General features: G+C 58.5%; 2 protein-coding genes across 2 annotated transcripts in view; one reads left to right on the top strand and one right to left on the bottom strand.

Moving 5' to 3' along the window:
- Positions 1 to 1,552, top strand: part of STX1A (syntaxin 1A) — a 73,298-nt gene extending 71,746 nt beyond the window's left edge. The window contains exon 8 of the mRNA XM_035900602.1: positions 1,508 to 1,552. Within this exon, the coding sequence (XP_035756495.1) occupies positions 1,508 to 1,552 (45 nt within the window). The remainder of the gene's footprint in view (positions 1 to 1,507) is intronic.
- Positions 1,553 to 5,815: 4,263 nt separating this feature from the next.
- Positions 5,816 to 10,557, bottom strand: part of BUD23 (BUD23 rRNA methyltransferase and ribosome maturation factor) — a 16,002-nt gene continuing 11,260 nt past the window's right edge. Inside the window, exons 4-13 of the mRNA XM_035900509.1 lie at positions 10,497 to 10,555; positions 10,214 to 10,296; positions 10,020 to 10,116; positions 9,105 to 9,201; positions 8,716 to 8,766; positions 8,042 to 8,127; positions 7,789 to 7,834; positions 7,407 to 7,468; positions 6,355 to 6,444; positions 5,816 to 6,204 (exon numbers count right to left, since the gene is read on the bottom strand). Of these exons, the coding sequence (XP_035756402.1) occupies positions 6,150 to 6,204; positions 6,355 to 6,444; positions 7,407 to 7,468; positions 7,789 to 7,834; positions 8,042 to 8,127; positions 8,716 to 8,766; positions 9,105 to 9,201; positions 10,020 to 10,116; positions 10,214 to 10,296; positions 10,497 to 10,555 (726 nt within the window). The 3' untranslated portion in view covers positions 5,816 to 6,149. The remainder of the gene's footprint in view (positions 6,205 to 6,354; positions 6,445 to 7,406; positions 7,469 to 7,788; positions 7,835 to 8,041; positions 8,128 to 8,715; positions 8,767 to 9,104; positions 9,202 to 10,019; positions 10,117 to 10,213; positions 10,297 to 10,496; positions 10,556 to 10,557) is intronic.

Raw genomic sequence — 10,557 nt, 5'->3', positions numbered from 1 at the left:
GCCCCAGCTGTGCCGCCAGCCCGCGGCACCTGGCCCTTCAGCCAGGCACGTGCGCCAATGTCTCTGCTCACCCCCCTTCTTGCCCACCATGCTGCCATGGCCTGAGGAGACATCAGTGGCAGGTAAAGCCCTGCCGAGCCCTCACCGGTGCTGCATGCTCTGCTCTGCATGGCTGCGCCCTGCATGTCTGCAGCTCTCACGTGGCGCCAGGGCCTGCCCGCAGCACATGGGCGAGGGTGGCTGTGGCACAGTGGCGTTGGTGTCTGCCTTGGGGGATGGATGTGGGGGATTCACAGAGCCCTACCCCCCTCGAAGGGCTAGACCGTGCCAGCACCCTGTGTTGCCCTGCGGGGTGGGAGGCTCCGAGCTGCTCGTACCAGGAGCAGAGGGTCGCCAGGCTGGCAGCAGTGCCGGCAGCTGCCTGCTCTGCCCCAGGCATAGCACAGGTGGGAAGGAGAAGCAGCAGCAAGGCAGCCAGGCTGGCACATCACAGGCATGGGACAGCGGCAGCAGGGAGCCTGGTGGGGGACAGTGCTTTGAGGGGGTAACTCCAGAGCACCTCTGGGCTCGCAAGGCTCGTCCTCCCCATGGTCTCCAGCCTTAGGCTGAGAAGTGAGCATTGCAGAGCTGCTGGTCACGGCCCTCCAGCTCTGCAGCCCTGATTATCTGATTCCCTCCATGCCGCGCAGGAGGGCACGGGGGCTTCGAGCCCCCCAACCCCTGCCAACCCTGTTGAACTGTCAGACTCTCTCCAGCTGCTGCAGGACCTGGCTGCTTCCCTGTGCAGTCAGGAGGGGGCTGAAGGAGGTGGGCAGGCTCCGGAGGAGCTCACCCCAGTTGTGTCCCCGCATCTGCAGGAGTGCACATCCCCAGCCCACCCCTGCAGCCCTGGGGCAGAGTGGGGCAGGAGTCCCTGCAGCACCCGCTGGTCTGGCCTTGCCAGCCTTGCACCGAGGCCCTCTGCTCTTGGCAGGGCACTCGTGTGGGTCAGAGCTGTCGTCCCTGCATGCATGTGGCTTCGTGAGCATCCCACATGGCGCTGCTGGTGCTGTCCTTGCTTCCCCACCATGCCTCTGGTTTCAACAGTGTGCCGCACAGCATCAGTGCAAATCCTTTTGTGGCTTTGATGACACCTGAGGCATCAGACAAGGTGGTCACCAGGCCAGGACCAGGCTGGGGAACCCCCTTGACCCTCACCCTTGCTTGCCTCCCTGCTGGGGTGTGCACAGAGGTCCCAGCCCTCTGGGAGAGAGCCCATGGTCCGGAGTCCCCAGCCCAGGGCACCCTGGGGCACCCACTGCCTGCAGGTAACTGAGGGTCACTCTCTCTCTCCTGTGCAGGGCTGCGGGGCAGGGTGACATCTGCATGGTGCTGGGTGACATCCCATGGAGCTGGGGAGCAGCAGGGGAGGAACAAGCTCACATCTGTGCGCACGGGCGTGTGGGCTCTGTCCCCGCTCTGCAGGGCGAGATGATCGACCGCATCGAGTACAATGTGGAGCACTCAGTGGACTACGTGGAGCGGGCTGTGTCTGACACCAAAAAAGCAGTGAAGTACCAGAGCAAAGCCAGACGGGTGAGTCATGGCACTGGCTGGGGCCTGTCTTCCCCTGCCTACACCGCTGACACCTCTGTCTCGGGGCAGGCCCCTGCCTGGCACCCCTGCCTGCACGGAGGAGTGGGCAGCACGGTGCAGCCTCAGGGGTACCTGAGCGCTGCTTTACCCCACAGCACTGGGTGCAGTGTGGGTCCTGTGGGTGGCACCAGCTGAGGCAAAGCTCTCCAGCGCAGGCTGCATGAGTGCTGATGAGGAGCGGTGGGGCAGGGGTGCTGCGTGGGGGGAGGAAAAGGGACAGGGTGGACCCTGTGGGCCAGGCCTGCTGTGAGAGCCATGGCCCTTCCCAAAAACAAGGTAGAGAAAAGGCATGATCCAGCTCTGACCCTGCGTGCAGTGCCAGCTGCCTGTCCTGGTCCCCACACCCAGTCCCGTAGCAGCTCGGCATCTTGGGGACCCAGGGCCACCAGTTCAGCTGTGCCAGCCCAGGGCTGAAGGGGGAGCTGGGGTGCTCATCCCTGCCCCAGGGCTGCTGGAGCCCCTCTGGCTGCCAGGGTGCTGCTTGGAGCCCACCACGGGCAAACAGGAGCAGGGCAGATCACAGCCTCCAGCTCTCGGGGACAGCCCAACCCCAACACTCACAGTATCCTCTCCCTTCTCTCCCTGCTGGTGCTGGGACACGCGAGCAGAAGAAGATCATGATCATAATCTGCTGTGTAATCCTGGGAATCGTCATTGCCTCCACCTTCGGCGGTATTTTTGGCTAGACTCACCCCATGGGACTGTTTGTGTGTGATGGACGGAGCAGTGCGTGCCATGGGGCTGCAGCCACGCCGGAGTGACCCATGCAGCCCTGGAGCCTCCCAGCAGCATTTCAGTTTCTAATGCATGGTTGTTTGTGATGCTGTGTGTGCGGTGCATCTGTGTGGAGGGAGTGCCGGCCCCGGGGCGCAGGCAGGGTGCAGGGGTGGTGATGGGCACACGGGGAACCCTGGGGGAGAAACCTGAGCTCTCATCACTGCTCCGGGCTGGGGGGCTGGGACCAGGTGGGGACAGAGGTGCCCTTGGGCACTGCTGCTCCTCCTGTGCTGGGCAGTCTGTGTTAGTGACAGAGAGGATGAAGAGGGACTGACGAAGGGTGTTTGGGTCCTTGGGAGCACTGTGCCCAGTCAACCTCCCCCAGCTTCCCTGTCACCTCCAGCCAGAGCTCTCATGTCTGTCAGCTGCGTCTGCGCTTGCTAACACCTTTCACTGGGCTGCTTCTCCCACGGGGCCCTTCCCCAGGGGTGCGCTCTGCCAGGCCCTGCCTCCCAGCCTGCCCCGTGCCCGTGCCCGGTGGTGGGGCTCCATCCCTGCTACTCTGCCGAGGGCCCCAGCTGGGAGCCAAGGGCTGGACATGCCACTGCTGCTGGTGGGCGCCTGATGGAGCAGCGTGGGACGAGGAGCTGCTGTGTGGGGCCGTCACAGTTGCTTGGCGACAGGGACAGGCCACATCCCTGCACTGTGGTGTGGTGTGGCCTGGCAGGGCAGGAGGGCACAGGTACTTTAAGGCCAGCACGTTGCTGCTTGCTCTGCACCCAAGCCTCATCGGCCACATCCCTGCACTGCGGTGTGGTGTGGCCTGGCAGGGCAGGAGGGCACAGGTACTTTAAGGCCAGCACGTTGCCGCTTGCTCTGCACCCAAGCCTCATCGTTCTGTTCTTGGCCCCAGTACAGGGTGGCTCTGGCTCCTGCTGCCCCCAGGCCGGGGCTCTGGCCGTTGAGGCTTGGGGCCGGCTCTGATGCCCGCAGCCCCCATCTGTGCTTGCCTGGGAGCAGGGCTGCTCCCAGCCTCACTTCTCCACATAGGCGCCCATGCTGGGGGCTGGAGGCACTTGGATTTTCTCCTGCTGTGGTCCCAGGAGTATCCACCTTGTTGCATCCACCCCCCTGCAAGGTAGGAGCAACGCTTCCCCCACCCCACCAGCCCCTGAGCAGGGCAGTGCCTGACTGCCCCTTCCATCGCTTCGCCACCTCTGGCACCCACCTGGCCCTGCCAGCTCCTCCTGGCACAGTGCCCCTCTGCCTGCTCATCCCTGGGCCATCCAGTGGGCACCCATGCTCAGTGGCGTGCTGCATGAGCACCTGGGTGCCCGGTGCCCTCTGCTGCGCCTGCTACATGGACGCAGCCGCTGTGAGGTGGCCTGAGCCTGCTGGCAGCTCAGAGGGGCCCTGTGCTGCTTCTCTCCATTTTCCTTAGGCTGGGGAAAGGGCTCTGCCCTCACATTCCCTGGGAGACACCAGGGCTCCAGCTGGCCCATGCACATGCCAAAGCTCTACAGAGGAGCCCAGAGCACCTGGGAGGCCAAGCTCCCAGTCACACACCAGGACAGGGGCTGGGCACGAGCCCAGGCGCTGGTGGCAGAAGGGTACTCGACAGCTGCAGGCAGTGTGCAGGCACCCAACTAGGCTGAGGGCAGGGCCGACCCAACCCTGCGCTCCTCCACCCTGGCTGGGTGCTGTAGTGCAGGTGCTGGCCCTGCGTACGGTGCCCATGGGTGTGGGGCAGCAACAAGCCACAGTGCTGCTTCCCCAGGTGCAGTCCTGCCAACAGCAGCCCAGACACAGCCCCTTCCCTGCCCTGTTAGGAGAGGTCACAGAGCACAGCCCCCGGTTGTGTTCAGCCACCCCTGGGACGCATGTCCAGCCCGGGCCCCTGGCCCTAGCCAGCCGAGCCCCCAGTGGGTGTGGCCATGGGAACACCCAAGACCAGAGCCCCCTTCTTTCACAGTCCCTCAATAAACCATGTGAGCTAAAGCACTGCAGCCTGTGCGCACCAAAGGGCTCGGGACCCCTGCAAGCAGGGGCAAGCCGGCTCTGGAGCCCCCTCCAGGGCAGGGGGCAGGCATGGGCAGCGTCCCTGCTCCACAGGGATGTGTTTGGCTGCAGGAACTGCACAGCTCCTGCCACCACAGCCTGTGCTCTGCTCTGAGCCAGCACCAGCGCTGGGCCCCGTCCTCCGGGAAGCAATAACACTGCTGGCAGGGCTGCTCCTCGGCAGGCAGGCAAAAAGGCCCCTCTCAGGCTCTCGCCCTGCAGCAATGCCCACTGCTAGCACAAGGTGACTTTTTTTACTCCAACAGCAGCTTCTGTGGCACAAGCTCACATGACATCAGGGCTGTGGCCCACCCCCATCAAGGAATTCTGGCACTTGCTCCTTCCCTGCTGGTACCACCGCCAGCAGCCCCCTGGCAGCAGGAGCCAGACGGGGCCACAGCTGGCCATGCTGCCACTGGCACTTTGCTGGGATCATGCAGGCAGTGGCGGCCCCAGGCTGGGAGGCGAGGGAGACAGAGAGCAGGCTGCCATCACCACCCCGCAGGCAGGCTCACACTGTCCTCGCTGTGAGGGGAGGGTGTTTTGGTGCAATAATTACCCCTGCACTACGGGAAGCCCCGTTCAGTTCCTTTTTACCTACCCGCCATTGCATGTACAGACCAAATCACCAACAGTGTGGTTGTGCTTTGGGGGGACATTTCACTTTTTCTTTCCAGCCCCCAACCTCAGACCGCTTGTCCTTTGGGTTACCCCACCTCTGTTCCAAGTGCCACCTGACCTCCCAGCACCGGGAGCGTGGCGATGCAGTATTCCACAAGCAATGTGGGGCACGCACAGCTTGCACTCGAACTGGGGATTTTTTTTTTTTTTTTTGTAATTAACGTACTTGAAGGCTTTCCGAGCCCCCCGTGGAGTTGTACTGTTGCTGTACTGTGAGCTAAGTGTCCTTGTTTTCTATGTGGATCTTGACCCTGGCTTGCTCTGTCTCACTGGGCTGGATGACACTGTGTGTTGCCTCTTTTCTCCTTCACCCTTTCCCTCCCTGCTAGCCTCCCTTTCTTCTCCCAAAGCTTTGGGTGCAAAACAGCTTCCCATTTTGTGGAATTTTTATGTAGAATAAACATTTGTAACTGTAAACCTCTGGCTGGCACCTCTGTGTTTCAGGGGAAGGGAGGAGGTGATGGGGAGCAAGGGCTGGGGTATGGAGAACCCCAGCACCCTGGGGGCACTCAAGCATACAGGGTAGGCCCAATGCGAGGCACCCCCAGGAGCAATCACCGCAGGAGCAATGCTTCTGCCAGGAGGGAGATTTGCTCACATGGGACCTGTGTTCTGCCCGACTCCCTGCCTGTGGGCAGAGACCACCACTGGCAGGACCTAGGTGCTCTGTTCCCACCTCAGCGCTCCCCTGCGCTGCGGGCAGGGCGCAGGAGACCAGCAACACTTCAATTCGTTGACTGTTTAGTGAGGAAGCTGGATACAGTGTACTGGCTCACCTGGAGATCAGATGGCTCGGTGCACTTGGGAAGATAAGCAATGGCATTGCGGACACCAAGTGGCCACAGCACTGTCTGCCACTCCACCTTCAGCAGAAAAACAGGGCTGGAAGCTTTGCAGTTGGCCGCTGGGCAGCGCCTGAGCCAGTTTACACCTGCAAGAGCCACAGTGACCTGTCCCAGCAAGTCCCATGCCTGGGGTGCCCCCATCTGTGCCATCCATGGGTGGCTCACTGGAGGGACCAATACACCATCTTCCACGCCAGCAGTGTCCAGAGCAACTCAGAAGCGAGGGCGGCGCTTTCGACCCGTGTATTTCGTGTCTGCTCGCACTTCCCTGTGGAGAAAAGCAGACAGCAACTAAGCACGATCCACAGGTCATCCTGGGAGGGGCAAGGGAAGCACATTCACGGCAGGACTTTGAGCAGGACAGTTTGAGCAGGCCAGACCAGCGCAGGCAGCCTCAGCAGGACCCAGCTGAACTTACTTGCCCTGTCGCCGTCTCCGCTCCTTCTTCTCAAGGATCCAGTCCCGGCTTTTCTTCACAGATTTGCCCTTGGCATTTCTGAACCGCATCCTACAGAGAAAGCAGACAGCAGCTGGAGAGGAACTGAGGTGGGGGCAGAGTTTTCTGCCCTGGAGGACTGTCACCCAGAACTGGGCATGCCCTCTGCCTCATAAAACCAGCAAGTGCCCCTCCTACCACCCCTGGGATGAAAGAGGGTCTGCCAGCACTGGGGTGGGTGCCCAAAGGGTCCAACACACCAGCAGCATGCTGGGCTCTGGGATCTCGGGGAAACACTGGCTTCCCAACAAGTTGCCAGTTCTGCTATTGCCCTCCAAGACCAGGTAGCCCCTGGACTTAGTGAGCAGAGAACAGCAGTGTAAGAGGCAGGAAAACATGGCAACCACAAGCTCCAGGCAGCCACGACGACTTTCCTCTGTTTTTTGTTCTCTGTCTCTCCCACTGGCTGCAAGAGGGGCTCCTCCCTGCACCACTACCACGGGAGGAGACCTGGCCAGCAGGAGAAACCCCCAGGCCACAGCTAAGAAGAGCTAAGCAAAGAATTTGACAACAGAAGAAAGGGAACACCAGGCTTCAGGCACAGCAGCAAAAAACAAAAAAACAACAAAAAAAGCCATGCTTGGCATCACTAGCATTGTAAATATTCCGCCTCCCATCACCACTGGCCTATGCTATAGTGCTGAGCTGGAGGGCCAAGTGCCAGACAGAAAGCACACTTCAAACCAAATGCTCCACTGCAGCTCTACGGTAAGCACCACCAAGAGCCCCACAATGCCGCAGCAAAGCCCTCCAAACTAACCCACTCCAATCCTTGTGCCTGGTGCCCTTTGATAAAATAAAGCAGTGCCCATCTGGGCTGCCAAGGGTCCTCCCAGTGCCCCGAGCCCCTTCCCCTTAGTCGCTCCTCACACAGCAGCACTGTGGCCCTCAGTCAGCAAAACACAGCCCTTATACCCCCACTCCTCCCCACTCCTTGCTTGGGGAAGACTCGCAGCTTCACCCTGACATGGTACCTCTCATTGGTGAAGTTTGCCTGGTGTATCTCTTCTCCATCAGCGCACTCAGTACCAAGGCCCTGAAAAGCAGAATTGGGAAGCTTTGCTCTCCTCTGGAGCAGACAGAGCTAACAGTCATGCCACTGAAATTAAGAACCCAGGGCTCTGCAAGGGGGAAGGACCTGAGCAGGAACAAACTGGTCTTCCAGAAATAGTGGCAAAGAAACCAGATCTCAGGGAGAGCAGGGGTTGGTCAGACTGACAGAAAATGTGTAAATGAAGTCACATCTGCACGTGCAGAGCTGCCTGGCTCCCATTCTGTGACTTTCCCTCGCCCACAGCTCTTCCACGTCACCCAGCAGCCAGGACAGCAACTCTGCTGCTTCACGGAGCTCCTCACCTTTGGTAACGTGCCAGATGTCCCAACAAAGAGACAAAGGAAGAACCTGAAAGAACACGAATAAGGAGCATGAAGCTGGCATTCAGTGTGTGATTTCCAGTCCCCAAACAAGACTGAGATTGTTTATAACAGTTAGATCTAAGCTGTAACCTCAGACTGTATCATGGGAGAGGAAACAGCTTGGAAAAGAAGAATCACTGCTAAACCCAGGCCTCGCCCCAAACACACGCATACACAGAGACACAGGACTCACTTCTTGGCTTTGGTGCTGTTGGGGTAATCTACCACCATTCCTCCAGTAAAGCCAGCTCTCATGGCTTGGGCCGTGATGAGCTCCAGCTGGAAAAAACAGCACATGCAAAAGTTATTTAGCGGTCACCCCCCAGCAACACCCAAGAGACCTCTGGGCTTGACCACAGCTAACTGTGCATGTCAAAGATGGGTCGTTCCTGCTGCTGTTAAATTGCACCAAGCTCCCAGTTCTGCAGTACCATCCGGACACCACTGCCTTTATTTGGTTCTCCCTGCTCCCCAGTCTAGCCTGGGTTAATTGGTGCAGCAGACTCTCTAGGAAAGGGATACTGGGCTGGATTTTCCAGCCCTAGGGAGTTAACAGTGCTGATGACTACGGGCCAGTCTTCAAACCCAGTCAAATGGGGCAATCCGGGACAGCGGATTCAGATTGTGTCCTGTCAACTTCTTTGATTTTAAGGCTTAGCCCAAGATAATCTGTGGAGCAACAGAAAGTGCACAGGGTGTTCTCCTTGTAAGCTTTTTCTGGGCTCTTGAAGAGCTTTACAGATGGCAGGAAAGATGGAGACACAGACCCGATGTGGAGAAACACAATGCATTCAGAGCCCCAAACAGCACACGACTTCTCTGCCTGGCTCTGCCTGTACCTCTTTCCCACTGACTGATGTCCTGTACCTGTTCTGAGTTCTCAGGGTACAGCTGCAGGACAGCTCGGGATCCTCGGGCCTACAGGAAATAAAGCCGGTCACAAACCTGTCTCAGTGCAGGCAACCCCTCTAAGTCACCCAATTCCTAGCCCAGACCAATTCCCAGCGCCCACCTCCCCAAAGCCTCCTGGAGAACTCTGCCAGGAGAGCTGCTCAGGCTGCAGAGCCAGCTTCTCCACAGCACAGCAAGGCACAGGGGTAACAGCAGGGATCAGAGATAGGAAATGGGTGCTCCTGCCAGTCCTCTGTTTCTAAGCAGCATTTACTTAAAATACCTGACTTAAAGTATCTTGCTAAAATGCACCAGCAAGTATGTAAAAGCAGGCAGAGGCCTGACTGGGAGGGCATGACACTTACCAGGGCAGTATAAAGAGTTGAGAAGAATCGATAAAGGCGTTTTGGAGGGCTGTGTGATTTCTTATCTGCATTACAAAGCCACTGCACTGCAGAAATACTGAGAAAGAAAACAAGACCCATGGGACACCGAGCCATCGATTCTTTAGCAGACCCCGTCACCTCCCTTTCAGCTCACTTCCAGCACTGAACATGTGCTAGGCTTCAGGGAAATGACTTAATTTTCTCTGTGTAGCTTTGCCTTCTGTTTTGCAGCTAAACAAACCCCTCTGAAGATTCACTATGCCAAAACCCAATAAGGCACAGTTGTTATTCAAGCACAAAAGAATCCCCAAGCATCACCTTTAGGCCAGGTGTTCAGATAATTCACGTGCTTAGCTGTAGTCCCTACATGGCCATGCAAGTTTTGCCAATGAGCAATGCCAAACAGAGCGTTTGGATCAGCAACGGACAGTCCCTGCTCCTTCTCAGCACCTTCCCAAGGTATTCTCTAACCAGAAAAGTGTTTCTGTCCCCTTCACCTGCCCCTTCATCTCAAAACCAACCATCAAGCCTTTGATCCAGGGACTGACCTTGCTGTTGAGCAATGGTACAAATGTACTTTTTGTTTTCTTCCTCGAAGCAGGTCTCAACCCTCCTGACAATATCCCCCATTTTATTTTATTTACTTCAATAAACTTCCTGCCTCACCAGCACAAAAAAAGACAAGCATCACATAGGAAGAAGCTGTTGGAAGCTGCTTCTACCATGCAGAATCTCAGCAGCTTGTCCCAGAGTGGTCAAGTTGCGTGGAGCCAGGACAGCGACTGATAAGGACAGTTGTGCTCACCTGTTACGCACGATAGACGGATCACACATACTGTACAGGTGATGCAGTTATATGGAGTATCGAGAGCTCGCTTATGGACGCAAACTCACCTGATACAGCCGTCAAACACGCCGGGCCTGAAGGGAATGCCATGACCCACATCTGCAAGGAGCAGGTCTCCTTCCACCTCCCTCTCCACAGCCACGTCTGCACACAACAGAGCACGCTCAGGCAAACAGCTCACACCTTTGGGGACCACCTTCTGAGGTGAGGCAAAGGTGGCAGGGGAGGAGGGCCTGCTCACCCAGCATGGCAGGGCTGATGTCCATGCCAATCCAGTAGTGACCCTCGTCAGAGATGTAATCCCCGCTCAGCCCAGAGCCACAGCTGAGGAGAGACGGGGAAGAAAGTGCAGGGATCATGGGCCTGGTCTGAGGGTGACCTGGCCAGCTGCAAGGCTATGGCAGCCTGGTCCCTTGTCTTCAGCCCGCAACAGAGAGAGGCTGGTGGTATGGTACTTGGATGTCCACCCGGCCCCAGCCCCAGCCGTCCCGTGTGCCGCTACACAGGGCAGGGCCCTCGCTCACCCCACATCCAGGAGGAGGCACGGCCGGTCTTCAGGCAGGCCCAGCAGCTCCACAGCCCGCT

This window comes from Egretta garzetta, unplaced genomic scaffold, assembly GCF_000687185.1.
Source record: "Egretta garzetta isolate BGI_Z169 unplaced genomic scaffold, ASM68718v1 scaffold108, whole genome shotgun sequence".
Lineage (NCBI taxonomy): Eukaryota > Metazoa > Chordata > Aves > Pelecaniformes > Ardeidae > Egretta > Egretta garzetta.
The sequence above is the reverse complement of the archived record's forward strand: the minus strand, read 5'-3'. Positions and strand labels throughout refer to the sequence as shown.